The 20002-nt window shown below is 47.6% G+C and overlaps 2 protein-coding genes across 8 annotated transcripts in view; one reads left to right on the top strand and one right to left on the bottom strand.

The window, feature by feature from the left end:
• LOC119659665 (tumor necrosis factor alpha-induced protein 8-like protein) overlaps positions 1-10591 on the bottom strand; it is a 151602-nt gene extending 141011 nt beyond the window's left edge. For all 3 annotated transcript variants that reach the window (XM_038067878.1, XM_038067881.1, XM_038067879.1), the window contains exon 1: positions 10235-10591. The gene's annotated coding sequence lies outside the window, so the exon portion shown is untranslated. The remainder of the gene's footprint in view (positions 1-10234) is intronic.
• A 351-nt stretch (positions 10592-10942) lies between these two features.
• The window catches only part of LOC119658763 (zinc finger RNA-binding protein), a 47383-nt gene continuing 38323 nt past the window's right edge, over positions 10943-20002 (top strand). For all 5 annotated transcript variants that reach the window (XM_038066461.1, XM_038066460.1, XM_038066459.1 and 2 more), the window contains exons 1-2: positions 10943-11089; positions 11378-11517. In XM_038066461.1, the coding sequence (XP_037922389.1) occupies positions 11040-11089; positions 11378-11517 (190 nt within the window). In that variant the 5' untranslated portion in view covers positions 10943-11039. The remainder of the gene's footprint in view (positions 11090-11377; positions 11518-20002) is intronic.

Below are 20002 nucleotides of genomic sequence, written 5' to 3'. Positions count from 1 at the left end.
ATCAAACGCGAATGTCCGGAGGTAACTTGATCTAGATCGCGAACCTCCGAGGCCAAAAACTCGCTGTGGTAGAAGTTGCGAAGCAATTCGGAAGGAAGTTTCTCAACAGCAGGAAAATCAAAATTGGTTGGGTAGCATGTAAGATATGAATTCGGGCCGCCACAACCAAATGTTACAGATGCTTGGATTATGGGCACACGTCTCCAACCTGTCGGGGACCTGAGAGAAGGGCAACATGCGCAAATGCGGTTATGTAGGCCATAAAGTGCCCGCAACGAAAAGGAGAGCTGGATCCTATGCAGCTGGAAAGAGCTAGGACGCACAAATCAATATGCACCGGAGTCCAACCGCTCACGAGTTGCTAGCGCAGTTCCCTCTTAGGATTCTTGCCCAAAGCCGAGGGGACGGCTTTGTCTGAATTAAATAATAACCTTTTTCAGTGTCTATCTTACGCCGAATGAGACGATATCGGACTTTCAACGCAGGCTTCATGCTTTGAGGAGGACGCTATCTTGGGCACAAAGGGGCGGCTTCTGATCGGCGGTAACTTCAATTCCAGGGCCCTTGAATGGGGTATGCCTCACTCAGACTCCAGAGGGAAACAAATCCTCGAAATGGCGGCGAGAACAGGACTGGTAGTTTTAAACATCGCATCCACCCCAACGCTCCGGCGCCCAGCCTGCGAGGGAAGTATTCCAGACATAACCTTCGCGTTGGAGTCACTGGTGGACGAGTGACGAGTTCTGGAAGACTTCTCGGCAAGCGACCAGCAATACATTGCTTTCGAAGTGGTGGACACAAACACTCGGTGGGCACCACCCCGGCGCTCATTCTGTGCATGAAATGTTGCAAAGGTGAACACCTCTTTTAACAGGTCGGGCCGCGCTGCAGCTGACACTGTCGTAAATTCAGTTATGAACCTGGTAACGACCGCCTGCGAAGCCTCCACGCCCAGGAGGGTATCGAGACGTGGCAAACTTTCTATGTATTGGTGGACGGTGGAAATTGTAGAGCTCCGGGGGAGGAGGCATGTACCATAATGAAAGAGTACAGATCAGCCAAAAGCAGATTCTGCAGTGCAATCAACAGGAGCAAAGCAGCAGGATCTGGTCGACGAGATGAATGGAGAAGCGTGGGGACCCGGTTACGAACTGCTTACCCGAAAAATCGCGGCTCTGCGAAAACCCTGTTCATTTAAGGCCGAGCAGATGGACCGCATTGTACGGGCACTATTCCCTGCGCACCCCGTACGGGATGATGACGTCGGCGTGGAGAGTGACGAAGACTGTCCACTTTTCTCTATAAAAGAGTTGAAGCAGGCAGTCCTCTCTATGAAAACCAAAAAGGCCCCAGGACCCAATTGTATTCCAGCAGAGGTATACAAACTGGTATTCCAGTATCGACCAGACCTACTGCTCGGCGCATACAACGCTTTGCCTGAAAGAGGGCATTTTCCCTTCTCGTTGGATGGTGGCGAGGCTTGCGCTGATCAGCTGAGTTGTTGTCTTCATACCGCCGACTTTATATGCTTGACACTGCTGGAGAAGTGCTCGAAAAGTTCGTCAGAAGTAGACTCACTGAAGTGATACGCGCCGCCGGAGACTTATCTTCATGGTAGTTTGGTTATAGAGCAGGAAGTTCCACCGTTGATGCTGTCACGCAAGTCGTGGATGTCGTTCGAAGGGAGCAGTTGGAGGGTCAGAGAAGGATTGAGATCACGCCGGGAGTAGTGCAGGGATCCATCCTACGGCCGGACTTCTGGAACGCTACCTACGATAGTCTACTTTAACCTGGCCTGCAAGAAGAATGGCGTCTGGTCGGTTATGCAGATGATGTCACGGCGCTTGTTACTGGACGCATTGTCGAACAGGCGGAAAGCAGACTTGGCATATTGATGCGACGGGTAAGCGGATGAATGACTGCTCATGGTTTCAGTCTTGCACTGGAAAAAGCCGAAGTAGTCATCCTGACTATAAAGAGAATTCCGACCCTGCGTTCTACATTGTTCGGCGAGTAGCACCCATGGGATAGAACGAACAGCAAAGACCTCCGGAAGCGAGGTGGTAAATGGAATACTGGTTTCCAGCCTCGAAACCACTATAGTCGAACTGGGCGTAACAGCCACCAACTATAGTACTCCCCAACATCGACAACATACCGTAGGGAGCAATAATCAACAAGGGCCAGTATCAGAAAGTCCTCGATGCCCTGCTAATTAAGGCAAATTGGAAGAGAAAGCGATCACCCGTCAGGCTGAGAACCATGGCTTTGTTAATTTTTATCTTCAGCCCAAATCTACTTGTCTTTCTTTCCAAATTCAGAGCCATTTGGTCTATGATCTGGTGAGATAGCAATCAGACCACAAAGGAACTTCACCGAATGTGACACGGTTAAAAACCGTGGCGAGGTGTCCCTTTCACTTCTTCAGTTGGTCAGCATCGTTAATGTCCTCCACAAGATCATCAAAAGGTTTATGACCACATGCGAATTCTTTCGTGATGGGGTATACACACACGTCTGAAATAATTGAATTCTGCGGCATCTTCCGGTTTCCTGTCCAACGCAATAACAAATTCCGGCGCACACTAGGTTAAATTTCCCGAAATTTCGCACAGTATCTGAGGTCGAGCGCGTCATGACCCTCATCACTCGAAACTATCAATAAAGCCTTCAGCCCTTTCCGTTCATCGATCCGCTTTCACGATTTCATAGTCAGTCATATGTTATGACGCCCCTCTGGGAAGTGGCCGACGACCTTATGTAGCACACGAGAAAAGATAATTTTTGATGGCTACCCAATACTCGTCGATATTCTCAGGCGGCTAAATCAACAAGCAGAAAACACACTGCTGGCAGGAGCTAATCAGCGACGTTAACAGAGACCCATGGATACTGTATAATCTGGTTACGTAAAAACTCCGTGTTCGTCAGTCATCCTTTCCCATGGAAGCAGCGAAGATGGAAGAAATGGTGCAGGCCCTTTTTCCCGTCCACCCATCCGTGCTGACGCTGTCGATGAAGAAATGAATACTGAGGAATGCCCAGTCTTCACTGCCAAAGAACTAGAGGGGGAGGTCCTGTCCATGAAGGACAAAAAAGTACCAGGACCGGATGGTATTCCAAGCGAAGTGATGAAACTCGTTTGTAAACCAAACTTGTTACCTTGAGGGTGTTTTTCTTCCCGCAGGAAGATTACGAGACTTGTGTTGATAAGGAAGAGCAAAAGCGACCCCGGGGCGCCGTCAGCATATCGCCCGCTCAATATGTTGGACAGAGCGGGGAAGCTGCTTGAGAAGCTTATCAAGCCAAGACTGACTGCCGCAACAGGTGCTGCGGGGGACTACTTATCATCGTCATCAACAGCGCAACATCCGGTATCCGATCTAGGCCCGCTTTAAGGAACTTCAGGCATCCCGGTTTTGCGCCGAGGTTCACCAATTCGATATCCTTAAAAGCTGTTTGGCGTCCTGGCCTACGCCATCGTTCCATCTCAGGCAGGTTCTGCCTCGTCTTCTTTTTCTATCATAAATATTGTCCTTATAGACTTTCCTGGCTGGATCACCCTCATCCATAGGGATTAAGTGACCCGCCCACCGCAACCTATTGAGTCGGGTTTTATCCACAACCAGACAGTCTCATAGATTTCACTCATAGATTTCGTCGTTATGTAGGCTACGGAATCGCTATGAAGCATGCCCATTTTAGATTGGATGAGTCCCCAGGAGAAACAGTCCGTGCAATTCATCGACTAAAAAATCATAAGTCGCCAGGAGCCGATGGAATTACAGCCGAATTGGTTAAATATGGAGGCGACCAGTTACACCAAGTGGTTCATCAACTTGTACTCAAGGTATGGGACAGCGAATCAATGCCTGACGATTGGCAACGAGGCATTATCTGTCTCATACGTAAAAAGGGAGATATCACACAGTGCAGCAATTATAGAGGTATCACGTTGCTGAGTACCATCTACAAGATATTCTCCGCTATCTTGCTAGGCCGGATAGCCCCATACGCCCAGAACATCATTGGCCCATACCAAAGAGGCTTCACTCCAGGCAAATCAGCAACAGATCAGATTTTCTCTCTGCGGCAAGCGATGGAAAAACTGTTGGAATATGGACAACGGTTGCACCATCTGTTCATCGACTTTAAAGTCGCCTATGATAGCATAGCCAGGATAAAACTGTACACGGCCATGAGAGAATTCGGTATCCCGACGAAATTAATAAGACTGACTAGGCTGACTCTCGCCAATGTGCGAAGCCAGATAAAAGCAGCAGGATCACTCTCAAGACCATTCGACATCAACAACGGTCTACGACAAGGGGATGCCCTATCATGCGTCCTCTTTAACCTGGCACTAGAGAAAACGATCCGTGATGCTGAGGTAAATGCAGGAGGTACGATCCTCTTTAAGTCCACCCAACTGACGATATCGACATCATGAGAAGAACCACCCGAGACGTACAAACTGCCTTCATCCAGATCGAGCAGGCGGCGCGAGATCTTGGGCTGCACATCAATGAAGGCAAGACGAAATATATGGTAGCAACGTCAGCACCGAAGACGAATCAACCAACAACATCAAACCACACTGGTCAAACACGAAGAATAAGGATAGGAGAATACAACTTTGAGACCGTTGACAATTTCTCCTATCTAGGGTCGAAAATCACAACCGATAACAGCTACGATGATGAAATCCGCGCACGGTTGTTTTCAACCAACAGAGCCTATTTCAGCTTGCAAAGACCGTTCTGCTCGAAACGTCTCACCATAGGGTCAAAGCTCTTACTGTACAATACTATGATCTTGCCAGTCCTCATGTATTCCTTGGAAACTTGGGTTCTTAGCAAGAAGAATTGCGAACTCTTGGCCGCGTTCGAGAGAAAAATCCTCCGAAGAATTTTTGGCCCCCTACATGAAGATGGACGATTCCGTAACCTACACAATGACGAAATCTATGAGCGATACCATGACCGTCCGGTTGTGGATAAAATCCGGCTAAATAGGTTACGGTGGGCGGGTCACTTAATCCGTATGGATGAGGATGATCCCACCCGGAAAGTCTATAAGGGCAATATCTATGGTAGAAAAAGAAGACGAGGCAGACCCCCCCCGAGACAGCTTTTAGGGATATCGAATTGGTGAACCTCCGCGCAAAACCGGGATGTCTTGAGTTCCTTATTAAGGCAGGCCAAGACCGGATACCGGTTGTTGCGCCGTTGATGATGATAATCACTATCTCGTTGGCATGGTGTTCCGAGCTCGAATAACAACACCACCTAGAATTCCCTCTGACAATCAGGTGAGAGTTAACACTGAAGCCATCCATAACACCTATAAGGAGGAAAAGGATGCCGCAATAAACGCAGTTAACAGAGATCTTGGAGATGAATCATCAACAAATGAGCTTCACAATCACTTGAAGAGCGTTATCATAAATCCGGCCACAAACATACCTGGCCTCAGCCGCAAAAAGAGTCGGAAAGGCTGGTTCGGCGATGAATGTAAGCTGGCAACTGAACGGAAGAATGCTGCATACCGAGTAATGTAGCATTCTCAAAGGGGACGGGAACGCACGAAGACTTATCACGGACTCCGGCGAGCGGAGAAGCGACTTGACAGACGGAAAAAGGAAGCCTGAGAGAACCAACAGGTCTGTGAAATCGAAAAGTACAGAGAGCAACCGCACCAGGCGCCGAAGTTTTACTAACAAGCCTTACACACCTCGATGCTCATCCTGCCGAGACCAAGAGAGAAATATAATTTCCGACCGACCGATTGCTGAACAACCAGAATATCGGCGAGTTGGAGGTCCCGCCAAATGATGACGACGGGCAAATACTGCTATCACCAAGAATAGGAGAAACAGTCCGGGCAATTCATCGGCTCAAAAACCATAAGTCGCCAGGAGCCGATGGATTTACGGCCAAATTGCTAAAATATGGAGGCGACTAATTACACCAAGCGGTTCACAAACTTATGCTCAACGCATTCAGGTACGAAAGGTTTTGTGTATTTCTTAGTACCTAGCACGTAATGTATGCATATATTATGTGAGAGTATCCACTTTCGGGTGATATTGACATTCATAGTCTTCAGTTTTCAAAGAAGCAACAACTTTGACGTATTACAACTTTGTTAGTAATGATGCGATTTCCACCAAATTTGGTAAGATCATGCTCTACATTATAGAATACATCACACTTCGTGGCGCTAGGATGAATTTAAAGGAGGCTTTCTAGCTAATTACAAAAAAATATAGCAATATACTATTATTAACTTTATTTGAACAGATATCAGTATGGAAGGTATTTCAAAGCCCAGGCAGCATATAGTGGCAGCCTTCTGATTTTTTTTCAGATTTTTCGGCTTGGTAGTTTCTGAGAATGGCCCCCTTAAAGAAATGATCAGTTTCAATTCCGGTACTCCCCACCAACAAATGTCAAAACTAAGACTGACTGTGCATGGACTAAAGTTTGTTCATCTCTGGTGCGTGGACCAAAATGGCTATGAGGATTCCCAGAACATAAAACCAACCTGGAAGACGAAAGAAAGAGGAAACTCACGGTGCAGGGGCTCGGAAGCCCAGTACCGGTTGTCTATATCTCTCGACCGCAGTGCCTCGGTGGTGGACAACTTGGCTACCTTGCCATATAATGTTACAAGTGAAAATCATCCAGGGGTTATTCCTCCAGCAAGAGGAGAGCACCGACACATTCCAACCACCTCTGAATGTGACGACAATTCCGCCAGTCCCCAGAGACGAGCTGATGGAGATCTGCGGTAGAATAGGAGACAATAAAGCGCTGGGCGTGGACGGAGTACCGAATAAGGCCCTTAATAATAATAATCGTTGGCGCGACAATCCATATTGGATCAGGGCCTTGAAGTGTGTTAGAGCACTTCATTCAAGACCGTAACGGTACACAGGCAATGTGGTCAGCATTGCGCTCGCCCGAGATTATTACCCTGATTTGACTCAGGTACTCATTCACAGCTGAGTCGACTGGTGTCCGACATCCAATCACGATAACAAATTCCTCTGCCCCCAGCGAGATTTGAACCGCGACCTTCCGCTACGACAGCCCAGCGCTCTAACCACTTGAGCCATCCGGACACCATTCACATTCTTGTTCAAAGAAATTTCACTTTTAGCTGGTCACCACAGTATTTTCATCTCCTCGTTCCCTGGCCTGACCCCACTCCAAACCAGCGGGACTCCCACTTTTCTTTCCTCCTCACAGATCTTGAAGTTATTAAAGGCTTGTTTGAAATTCTTATAGGTTACCAATAGACCATTTTTAGCCATGAGATTGTCTATGACCAAACTATAAGAGGAGGGAGCAGATCTTTTGAGCCTTACCAGCGCTTTTCTGAACTTATTGGGGCGGGGTCGCCTTCCATAGCATGGGCCACCTAATGTGGTGGAGACTGAGTTAAACCCAAGCATCTTTTCAGCTGAGACGCCACAATCGTGGCTATTCCCATTGTCCAGGTATTTGGGCATCAAAAGCGTGGAGGCCGCAGCACAATCAAGCTCTCTCAGGCTTTAATCCCCATCAAAAACCTTGTTGCAAAGTTTACTACCGTCCAAGCCTGTTTCGCCCTTAAGCTTGCAGTGAAATCCAGACTAGACATGTTCGGTGAGTTGTTCAAAGCGTGCATGTCCGAGGGGATATTTCCAGCGGCATGAAAGCGGCAGAAGTTGATACTTCTGCCTAAGCCCGACAAACCTCTAGGTAAACCATCCTCATACCGACCCATATGTCGTTTGGACACGGTGGGGAAAATGTTAGAGCGGGTAATCTATAATAGATTACTCCTGGTTATTGAGAGCCAAGGTGGCCTTTCAGATCGGCAGTAAAGCCAGATCAACAATTGATGCCATCAAATTGGCTACTGGCTTGGCCGAAGATGCAATTCACGGAAAGGGTAGTACCAGGAAATATTGCGTGGTAGTAACCCTGGATGTGCAAAATGCATTCAATTCGGCCACTTGAAATCTAATACGGAAATCTTTAGCGAAGGTTGGTATTCCCGCCTATCTTGCTGCTATCGTCGATAGTTATTTAACTGAAAGGAGGCTCTGGTATGACACTCACGACGGACCCCAGGAGTACATTGTTTCCGCGGGTGTCCCGCAGGGTTCCGTATTGGGCCCACTACTGTGGAACATTAAGTACAACGATGTACTTAATCTTCCCTTTCCGGGGGAAGCCACAGTGGTGGGTTACGTTGACGATATAGCGCTGGTTATTGTCGCAAAGCATCTCGTAGATGCTGAGTTATACTCAAACGAGGCAATCGCTGCTGTTTAACGTTGGCTAAAGAGCTCTGGTCTGGCACTTGCGGAGGAAAAAACAGAAGCGGTCCTCATCACTAAGCGTCGGAAGAGAAATTACGCCTGTATTAGAATCGGGAATCATATCTTCACTTCCAAGCCGACCATCAAATACTTGGGGGTGGTGAAAGACAGGAAGCTTAGCTATAAGCAACATGTGCGGTATGTTTGCGACAAATCATCAACTGCAAGTATGGCCCTGGCAAGGATGATGCCGAACGTGGGAGGGTCACGGCATACCTCTAGGTTGCTTATAGCCAGAGATCAGATCATGCTCTATGCAACTCCAGTTTGGAGGGAGGCGTTGTGGATGTCAGGGAACGCTACCAAACTAAGTTCAGTCTACAGGAGGACAGCCCTGTGGGTATGCTCTGCCTTCAGGACTGTCTCAAATGGTGCAGCATTTGTCATCTCTGGAATGATGCCGATTGACATCGTGGCAAATGAGGTGGCGAACATATACAATGCGAAACCAACCTCTTCCTCATCGCGGACGAAGAAAACTGAGAGGGAGAGATCTCTAAATAGCAAGAGCATTGGGAACGCTCGGGAAAGGGTCGTTGGACTCAAAGGTCAAAGGAGTGGTTGGAGAGACGACACGGTGAGATTAATTATAATCTCACCCAGTTTCTCACGGGAAATGGAAGATATCCCCAATACCTTCACAGGTTTAAATTGGAGGCCCCACCGACTGTCCAAATTGCGATGAAGTCCCAGAGGACCCAGAGCATATATTCTTCCACTGTCCGAGATTTGCGGAAGAAAGGAGGAATCTAGAGGAAACTCTAGGAGAGGTGCTGGTACCAGAAAATCTGGTGCCGAAAATGCTAGCACATCAAGAGAATTGGAATGCCGTCAACCGCATGATCGCATCTATCCAAAATAAACTGGGGAAAAGCAGAGGAGAGGAGAAAACGGCGGTCACGTGCGCCGCGTATAGAAGAAAGTTGCGAGCGAGGACCTCCCACATGTTTGCCAATATCGCCAACAAATATTCTAGTCATCAATCCGCTTTCGAGAACATGACCGTCTTTAAAGTTGTGGAGAATACTCCTTCACCCTCTTCGACTTTATTGACAAGTTTGATTGCTTGGAAACTTTTTCTCATTTCCAAAGGATGCGTTATAAACAACCCAACTTCAAATGTCCGTTGCAGTGATCCCAATCCCTGCTATCCCGCTGGACACTTAATTGTTCTTTCGCATCCCAATTTGCCGTTAGAATCCTTCCGCTCTCCAGCACATCTTCAACTACTTCAGCTCAAAGGAACTAATTAAAAGTTTCGCAGCTCCAACGAGTAAACACACAATCCCCGCAAACATCATGTTCAGATTCCCATTAAGCCTTCAGTGGCTGGACGGGAGGGAGGTCGTCCTTGCCCAACCACTGCATCAACCTTGACGCGTCCATCCGACATCCATGCGGAGCTGCTGCTCGTTTGCGGTTCACTGAAGAGGAAACAAAAACGAAAGTCAACCCCCGCCCGCGGGGGATCCTGTCAAACCGGCTCCACGACGCGACGTGCACTCCGACCAGGTGAATCGAAATCTTCGCGACGGTAACGACTCAAACGCGATGGGATGGAGACCATTACCCCAAGGTCGTTCTTGTTTTGACACAACTCGGTTGCTTGACGCCTTTGTTACCAAGTCCCCCACGGCCTCCGCCCAGCCGCCAAGGACTTCTCGCGTCCTCCACCCGCTCAGTCAGGCAGAAGGCAGCGCTGCAGGTCGCGAATCAAAGGGCGAACCAGAGAAGCGAAAGGCCAATAACCCGTGCAGTCGCTTGGCGCTCGCCCGTGCAAGCCCCCATGCAAAGGCATTCCGCCTCTCGAGACGACGTTTCAGGCAAAAAATCACAGAAGCAGAGAAGAAAACGACTTACTTGAAGACGTGGAAAGGAGGACAGCAATTAGGTGACGGCGCGGCAAACCCAGGAGGCACTTCTGCACGAGCACAACAACTTTTTGCACCAGAATTTCAGTGGTCTCCGCTGCCGCGAGGAATTGTCCGGCACAGTCCACTCCACACACGGAACTTATGCGAATCTTGTGAACTTTACGCTCGCAGGAATGTCGCTTGCAATTTACGGTCGAGCACAAAACAACGCACTGAAACCGCGAATGCCTAAGAAATGGGCGCGATAAAACTTGTGTTTTTGCCGAGCACCCTTCAAACGTCAAACGCACCAGACACACAAACCCACGAAACGGGAAAACGGCTCAACTCCAACTGACGAGAGAGCCGACTTGGCGCAACGAACGAGGAGCAATTCGAAGCAGCGCCGAAAGCAGCTGCCAGAAATTCGAAATAAAGAGGATTGCAAGAGGAAATTCGATTGTCAATCGGTGAATGTTGCCAGAGATTTAGTTTCATTTTCGAATTGGGATTTATTTGTGGGAAATTCAAACATGTACAAATTTACGCAATTGAAAACCGGAAATGTAAAACTAGGTTTCAAACGCATTTTTTCCATATGTTAGAATCGACGCCAAAATATGGAAGATTAATCAAAAAATGCGGTGCAAGTTCTCATTTCCAGCTGGAATTTGACAGTATAGAAGAAGCAAAATTCCAATTCAACCAAAAACAAAGAATATCGCCGATGAATGAACGTTCAGTGAATTTGTGACATTTCCCGACATATTGAATATTGTTTTACATGCGATTTCTTGTGTTGGACCGTGGAGATGGCTGCTAACAATTATTGCGGTTTTACGTACGGTGGTACACAATATGGGTAAGTAATTTTACCTGTAAAACTTTTCCCGGGCTTTTTTCTAAGTTTTATCGTGAAAATTAAGTTATGCAAGTGACTACTTTGTGAGTGAGAGCAAGTTGAAAATGTACCAGGTGCCGGCACCTAAAATCACAATGGCGTCCGAAAAATTTTCCGAATGTACTTGGACAAGAACAGACTTGAAGAATCGATAAAACTTGGAAAAATGTGATTTTTAAAAACGTGCAATTGTTAGTTAGTTGATTGCTGGTGTTTCAATGTTATAAACGATAGTTGGTGTGATTTCAGGGCTCCTGCAGCGGGTGCGGCTTATCCGGCGGCACAGGCTGGCTATGCGGTTGCTCCGGCCGCGACGGCTGCGTATGGAACCCAGCGGGCCGGCTACGATCAGGCCTACCAAGCGGCCGCTACCCCAGGATCATTCGCAAGTAAGTGTTTCTCGGATTTTTTGCAATTTGCTAGCTTCATTTCAAGACATCAATTTATGAAAAGTTCGCAATGACATGCGTCGCGGAGGCGCACGGTCGCCTCCTCCGTGGGGCCTTTGATGGCTGCTGGGAAATTTCCGACAGCCACGGGTGATATGGCTTTTAGTGCGAGAGGGAAATGATTCGATTTGTTCTCCATTAGGCGAAGTTGTTTGTGCATTTGCAATTGGACACTTGAAGTTTGTTTGTAAGCAAACCCTGGAGACGTGTCTGCTTGCAATCGCCTGATCGACTCCGGGAAATACGCTGAGATGGCGGAAATGGAACTAATGGTCGTCGCCAACCAAGTTAGTCCCTTCAGTTTCGCTTGGATGTGCGACAAAATACTCGCAACGCGCCAAATTTGGCTGCAGTTCGCTATGTACCTTGTGAAAAAGCGTGTTATGTTATTATTCCAAAAACAAACTTAAATGAATGGAGTCAGACTTATTAGGCTTTTTATGGGGACAATATCCTTTGCTATGACGATGACTTGTCGGTTAAGACAAGGAGAAGAGGTTACCCCCGGAGAAGTCGTGATTCCGGTGGTGATAGAGTACCCTCGGCTAATGAGGGTGACCTTCCTGAGTAACGAGGAATTCAAACATTACCCTTGGTTTTTGCATGATTTCGGTGGGAGCGAATTCATGTTTGCGCCTCCGATATGCCGCCACATTACTCCGTCCCCAGCTAAAATCATAGGGGTTCAGCGAAGCCGGGGCGAATCTGACGCTTCGCGAGCGCTCTTTCGAAGCGGCCGCCGGATCATCGAAGGCCTTCAGCCTCGACAAGGACACCCACTTGGGGCCGCCTCGGACGCCAAGTTTGAACGAGTGCTCGCCTTGCTTCAGAAATTTAAAGGGCTATGTTGCTCCTCACCACCCTTAGAAGAGGCTGTATAATAATTTCTTGGTCTTTTGTTAATTTCCAATTCTCCTTCGTGGAATAGGACCCCGGGGAAATGAGCTCTGGAAAGCAGGTGTACTCTGTAATCCTCATTCTCAGTAAATATTCCATTCTCCTTCTTCAGGCAGACGGGTATAGCCTGGTTGTTTCTATGGTTTGTTCCATCCCTTCACAGAATTCCATTACGTCGTTCCACTATACGCAGTCAGTGCATTTTTGTATCTTGCTAGTCTCGGGCCTCGCTAGAGTTATGTCAAGTACCTTTTGTCTAGTGCTGGTCACGAATGTTGAACTGTTCCCTTTGTTACATTTTCTTTTTCTTTAGCCTTTGTCCCGTTCACAAGCGGGGTCGGCTCATCGTGATCGACTTCGCCATTTAGCTCTATCAAATGCCTGATCTGGATGGCATCGCGAGGCTTTTAAATTCCCATCCGGTATAGTAAGCCACCGTTATTTCATCGACTTCAATGTTCACACACAAGCTTGGCAAGCGCAGATATCAATGCACATTTTCCGAAGGGCTCTTATGAGTTCCCCAATCTTTCCAGTTAGGGTGCCAGCATATAGTGTGCAGACACGCACTATTTTTGCTTGGACTATCTTACTTCCTGACGGCGTCCATGCGTCAAGAAACCTTGTCCATTTCTCGATAAAAGTAGGTAACCTCCAGTTCCCTGAGGGAAAAATATCCGCTTGCCTGGACTACTTCAGCCATTTATTCAGAGCTAAATCGCTCGCGGACCCCATCTAGAACTCTGTGGTAGCCACTACTGGTCAACGATAAAAGGTTGAGCTTGGAAGGATCTTACCTTTATTGAGCGGACAGAAAAAATTTCAGCGAAGCTGTAGTGTATTATAATTCCGGCATAGTCTCGGGATCGGGGAATGAAAATAGACTTTGAGCTTCGCGAAGGGCATACCAAAAATGTCAGCGTATTGTATGACGCAATACGAAGAACGATATCAGCAGAGGCGGAGTAGTCCATTAGGCCGGTGAGAGTTTGAAGAAGGTGCAAAGATCTAGGATGAGGCTACGTTATTGGAGGTAAATAAGACGGAAGGTACGGTGACGGGCGGGATAGTCCATACAAGGGAGATCTTAAAGAAGAGCGAACGGGTGAATTTGCGCTATATCTTCTCTAGGGCAAGACAATCAAAATTACGGAAGGGATAGGAGCTAGAAATCTCTCTGAGGTCCCCAAAGAACGGTTTACCCAGAGTCCGCAGCTTGACTCTAGCCAGAGCTGGTCAATCGCAGAGAAAGTGGATGAGGATTTCCCTTCCTTCTCCGTAGCTTCGACAATGCGGATTGTAGGGTATTCCGAGCCTGGCAGCATGCTCCCCTATGGGCCAATGCCCCGTGCCAATGCACGTGTCTGGCACAGGAGCTCTCGTGATCGGGCTATGTTATAAGCGGGCCAAATTCTCCTTGACTTGACTTGGCCCGCAGCTGCTAGGTAGTGCGAGTAGACTCGGCCCCCGACAGCCGTCAGCGAAACATCGACTGTATTCACCGAAGGGCTGCCAAGAGCAGAGCCTCGCCTGGCAAATCTGTCAGCCCGCTCATTCCCCTCTATGTTCCCATACCAGGGAACCCAGAGGGGGTGACCTTGAGCGTCTCTGCACTGCTTCACCAGCCTGGAAGATGTCGCTGAGTACAAGGCCTTGATGGCCGCTTGACTGTCGGTTAGAATGGCTATGTTACTCTTGAGGCTGGAATCTCACGAAACCTGGGAGACCATAGGACTTGTATATACTGTGTGAATTCGAGAAAATCCCCGCACCGACTCCACACGCCATCTTTGATCCGTTGGAAAAGAATACTGAGTCATAACCTTGCAACACGCCGCCGATCTTCCACTTTGCCCTGGTTGGAAAGCCCACAGCAAAGTTTCTCGTGAAGTTCAACTTGCGTGTGGCATAGTCCGTCGGGAATGCCCAGATTTCCCGAGGTACTTCGTTTAGGATGTTGCTGTGGCCGCAGGACTTCGCTGCCCAGCATCCGGACTCACGTAGTCTGACGGCACTGCACGCTGCAACGTATTTAATGTGGAGGTCTAGGGGGAGGAGATCCAAGAGTACATTGAGAGCATCTGCCGGGTAGGATTGCAGAGCCTCCGTAGCACCTGCGCACGCGGTTCTTTGAATCCTATTAAGCTTCGTTCTATTGTATTTTTTCTCCAAAGCCTGCCACCATACAATAGAGCCGTACGTTAGGATCGGACGCACTACAGCAGTGTTCATCCAGAGAACCATCTTCGGCCGGAGACCCTATTTCTTTGCAAAGGTTCTTTTGTAGGCATAGAAGGCTATACAGGCCTTGTTAAAACTCAGTTCTATGTTCAATCTCCAATTTAGCTTTGGATCCAGGATTACACTCAGATACTTTATATTAGAGGAAAGAACCAATCTTTATTCATTCAGCCGTGGTAGATGGAATTCAGGTATCCTTGCCTTGGTGGTGAATAGCATCAGTTGCATTTTGGTTGGGTTTACGCTGAGTCCGCATCTTGCGGCCCACAGGCACACCTTCCGCAACGTCCCTTCCATGATGTCGCTCATAATGGACAGAAACATCCCTGATAATATCACCAAGTCGTCGGCATACGCCACCTCTTTCACCCCGTTGCTGTACAATGTACGTAAAATTTTATCCATTACTATTAACCAGAGCACCGGTGAGACGGCGCCACCCTGGGGCGTGCCTCTGTTCACAGCTCTGGTCAAGTGGTTGCCTCTCAGATTCAACTGGATTATCCTGGTACTTAGCATGGATATAATCCAATGCGTGAGATATCCCTCCAATCCAACACCGGTCAACGCTTCCTTGATGGCGTTGGTACTAACCTTGTTGAAAGCTCCCTCTACATCCAAGAAGGCTAGCTAGGATTTGCTGCTAGTACTGCAGTGATCGCTTAACCGTGTCAATTACCTCGTGGAGACCGGTTTCTGTGAATTTTCCTTTGAGGTAGGCATGCTGGGACTTAAAGAAAGGCGATCTTTCTATAATGTCCTTAATTGGATATCCAGGACGCGCTCTAGCGTCTTCAGCACGAAAGAGGTTAGGCTGATTGGTCGGAAGTCCTTCACGGACTCATGACCGCGCCTAACCGCTTTCGGTATGAAAACCACTTGTACGCGCCTCCAGGACTGTGGAACGTATCCTAAAGATATGCAGCTCCAGTAAATCTCAACAAGCCATGGCACAACCCTTTCCTGCTGCTTCTGTATGTAGTATGACTGGCATTATGCCATCTGGGCCTGGAGATTTATATGGGGAGAAGCTGTTTACAGCCCAGTCGATCTTATCCTCGGTGATTTTCGATTTGATAGTCTCGCACAGCTTGAGTAGCCGCAAACCCTCCAAGCAAGGCTCTAACTGACAGTCCTCCTCGCTGGCGGGAAAGTGCGTTTGAACCAGCAGGCTCAAGGTTTCGCTAGAAGATTCCGTCTAGGACCCTTCCGACTTTTTAAGAAAGGATGGCCTCTGATATTCCTTGGACAGAATCTTACTGAGCCTCGCGGATTCACTTGTGCTTTCGATGTTCTGACAATAGTCCAACCAAGATCGCCTCTTGGTGGTCTTGATGGCCGACTTGTACTTCTTCAGGCAGTCCTTGTATAATAATAATCGTTGGCGCAACAATCTATATTGGATCAGGGTCTTGAAGTGTGTTAGAGCACTTCATTCAAGACCGTAACGGTACACTACAGTACACTGTAGGAGGCAATGTGGTCAGCATTGCGCTCGCCCGAGATTATTACCCTGATTTGACTCAGGTACTGATTCACAGCTGAGTCGACTGGTGTCCGACGGCAAGTCACGATACAAATCCCACTGCCACTAGTGAGATTTGAACCGCGTCCCTCCGTACGACAACCCAACGCTCTAACTATTGAGCTATCCGGACACTCATTCTCAGTAAATATTCCATCCTCCTTCTTCAGACAAACAGGGGATATTCCCATGTCTTTGGCTAAAGCTTTATATAGCCTGGTTGTTTCTATGGTTTGTTCGATCCCTTTACAGAATTCCATTATGTCGTTCCACTATACGCAGTCAGTGCATTTTTGTATCTTAGCTAGTCTCGGGCCTCGCTAGAGTTATGTCAAGTACCTCCCTTTGTTACATATCTCTAGAATAAGGTGAAGAAGGTGCTCACCTCTTCGACTGGTGTCGCTGCTTCGCCAAACTTGGTGATGATCATTGGCATCGCAGCCGAGAGGAAATGTTATTGCCCTCACAGTACTTGATTAGTCTTGCGACTAGCTCCGGTGGGATCCTGATGACATCTCCTGGGAAGTAGTCCGTTGCCATGAATGTCTCTCGAGTACGCTCCCGGCTTTTAGCGAGACTTGGGTAGCCACAAGGTCCCCGGTCAGGAACCCTGAAAGACAAACGTATATATTTTAAATGACGTTTAAGAATTATGCAAGCACTTGGTTTTTCGCAAGAGGCGTCCCAAGTTGCCTGCAAGCTTTCTCCTTGCAATCCGCGAATACATCCAGGTCTCCGAGTCAGCACTATTCCAATGTTATCTTTGGAACTAGCCCTTTCAATTACCGCAGATGTATCTCTGCATGGTAGAGGTTTACCTGGTCTATCTTGGTGCTGGTTATTGAATCCATTCTCCACTGTCGGATTATTACCCTATTTCTCCGAAATAACGTCTCCCAGATTCTTTTGGGGACCTCGGTAGGTTTTCTACCCTATCCCACCTTCGAAATGTCTTTCCTCGGCTTTTCCTTGTGCACGTGCACAGGTATATGCCAAATCTATAGTTAATATGGCAACTTTGAACGTAAGGATCGGTTATCCACCCCAATCGTGAGTAGTCTACCCTTGCCCTCAATCTTGCTCCTGAAGACACTATAATCGCGTATGGAGATCATTATTCTGAACAATTAGCAATGTTATTTTCCGTCTCTAGTGCTGCAGCTTTAGAAAGAAGCACTGTCACCGTGTGTGCTCCTGGTATATCATCCGAGATTCGAGAAAGAGCGTTGCAACAACATTGTCTTTTCGAGACATATGTTGGATATCAGAAGTAAACTGGCTGACACAACTCAAGTGGCGAAGTTGGCGAGGGGACATTTTATCGAGGTTTTATATAAATTTGTGGTCTATGAACACACTACCATCAAGGGAGAAACGGAAGTATTTTGTGGCGAGGTACGTGGCGAGTGGCTCACGATCTTAGGCGCTAGGTTGAGTTATTTTGAAAAGAAGCTTAACCGTTGCCAGATTTGATTCACCTGTTGGTGGAGAGCGGCGCCTACCGCTGTATCTAAGGCATCGACGAACATGGCTAGGGGCGGATTCGGCTGAGGAAATTCCAGCAGTGTAACATCAACAAGCTGTTGTTTGATCGACTCAAACGGATGGACAAACAGCTCGTTGCGAGCTTTGTGATCACGTCGGCCCGTATTGTCACCATCGACTTAAGCTTATCTACTTCGAGTCAGTGGAACTCAAGATGGTGCGGGTGTTCTCCGAGGGTCCTTGCAGCCAGAGGGACTTCAGCAGCTCAGAGCCGACCTTATCCCCACTCAGCTGCTTCATTTCTCATAGCAACTAGCTGGGTGTACGATCGCCTCGCGTCAGTTCATTTAGCAAGTGATTAAGCTTCGTGGATTTCTTCATCGCTCGACATACTTCTACATTTTCAGTGAAGAGCGGAGAGCGGAAGATAAAAGGAACGGAACACCGGAGCGGAGAACGGTCGCAGTCCATTCCTTGCACATCTGCCTAAAGACAAAGTCTTCGGTAATTTCCTGCTGATGCCAGGCCAGTATTTGCTCCAGAAATGTTTTCGACAGACAGATCAGGCGAATGCCTTTGATGGCGCTAGCATAGCTAATAGCGGCCTCCAGCTGTAACCTATTGGGGAATTCCCCATCACTTGAGTACAGGTTTGGGTTTTTTTGAGGAGCATTCTCTTCATGTGGGCTAATCTTTGCTACTCCCTGCTTTCTTCGCTCTGATAATGAAGGCTTAGGTCTGTCGTTTGCCTTCTACAGGGCCTTTTCTAGTTTTAGGCTTCCCTTCAAATAACGCAAGCACCATTTAGCACCTGAACCACTAAGGTCTGTCTGCTTCTTCAAGTTTGATATCAGAGTGCTTTTGTTTGGATGTAATCACTAGGCTCTCAGTGTTTTGGAGATATGCCTCCGCCTGGTTGGCCAGTGTGGTACGGGGTCCCGGCTGTTTTTTATCGTCCGTAATAAATGAACCGGCGAGTAGTCTCAGACGGCGAAGAAATTGAGGTTTCTTATCTCGAATTTGTCCGATCTTCCAGAGGGTTGGGTCCGCTATCCAGAAAGGTGGCTTGGCTGCTGACGCTTTGAGGAATGTCTCCTGTACACCTTGGCATGGGTATCAGCCATCTCACTTGTGATGCGTCTATTTGAGAAAAATCGTTTTAATACTCTTTGTTAATTTTACTTTTGAAAAGAAAACTATTCTTGTTTTTTTTTTTATCATTTCTGTAAATAAAGAAAGGTTAAAACAACTGGCGCCGGTCTGATTTTCCCCTCCACTTTTATATTTTTCTGTCTAAAGGTACCTGACGGTGGTAGTGTTGTTTGGAACATATGGCGTGAGTGAAAACTAGTGATCGTAGCGGGTAAATGTTGAGCTCCGATTTGTGTATTCGCTGGCGTGCGTGGGGGCATTTCCGAGAATTAGTGGTGGCGCCACACTATCATACTAGTACAGCGAAGAGCAGTTAGCAAGCTAGCGATAATCACTGATGCACTTCATGCTTGCGTCCCATTAGCCTCCAAAACTCCTGTGCACTTTCTAGTCTAAAATATTCACCCTGCCTTATGGAGCGCGAACTGCGGGGGCACTCTCAATAAAATGGGTCATCGACTTGCCAGCAATCCAAATGCACAAAGCACCACGCTGAATGTACCATATGCGTCTTCTGACCTGCTAGTCAGTGCCAAGAAATCTATGATGGAGAACTGGAACAGTCACTTCCAGGAAATCTCGCGGCCTAAGGGTAGATTCTTTGCGGACTTATTTATCATCATCAGTTTTGACTGGTGAACTCTCTGACCCCCCTTCGAAAGCTCAGGCGAAAATTCTAAATCGGCTTAGGTCAGGCCATACGTATAGCAAACCTTTCTTAAAACTCATGAAAGCTATATAGTCTGATCTTTATGATGAATGCAGGGTTACTGAATCCAGTGAGCATTTAATATTTCGCTGCCCTAAATACGACCAAATGGGGCCAAATATGGTTGGGGTGGGCTCTTTACGTTCCTTCATATGCTCCGGGGACCAACAACAGCTCAATTTTCTGACAGAGGCAAAGATAAACATCTAATCCTTTCGACTTTATTTTTCTTCTTTCGGCTTCAAATATTTGAAGTCGTCGAAATTTCTTTCCGCATCTTTATATTAAACTGCACATTTTATAATTTTGCTTTTTTCTCAACGCCGTGCATTTCTTTATCACGCGTCGTTGACAACATCGTCCAACACGATCGTCGGGCAGGTCGGGCACTTGGGTTTCTCTCGGTCTCGGTTGTG

This window comes from Hermetia illucens, chromosome 6 (genome assembly GCF_905115235.1).
Source record: "Hermetia illucens chromosome 6, iHerIll2.2.curated.20191125, whole genome shotgun sequence".
Classification (NCBI taxonomy): domain Eukaryota; kingdom Metazoa; phylum Arthropoda; class Insecta; order Diptera; family Stratiomyidae; genus Hermetia; species Hermetia illucens.
Note: the sequence above shows the minus strand (reverse complement) of the source record. Positions and strands in the feature narration are given on the sequence as shown.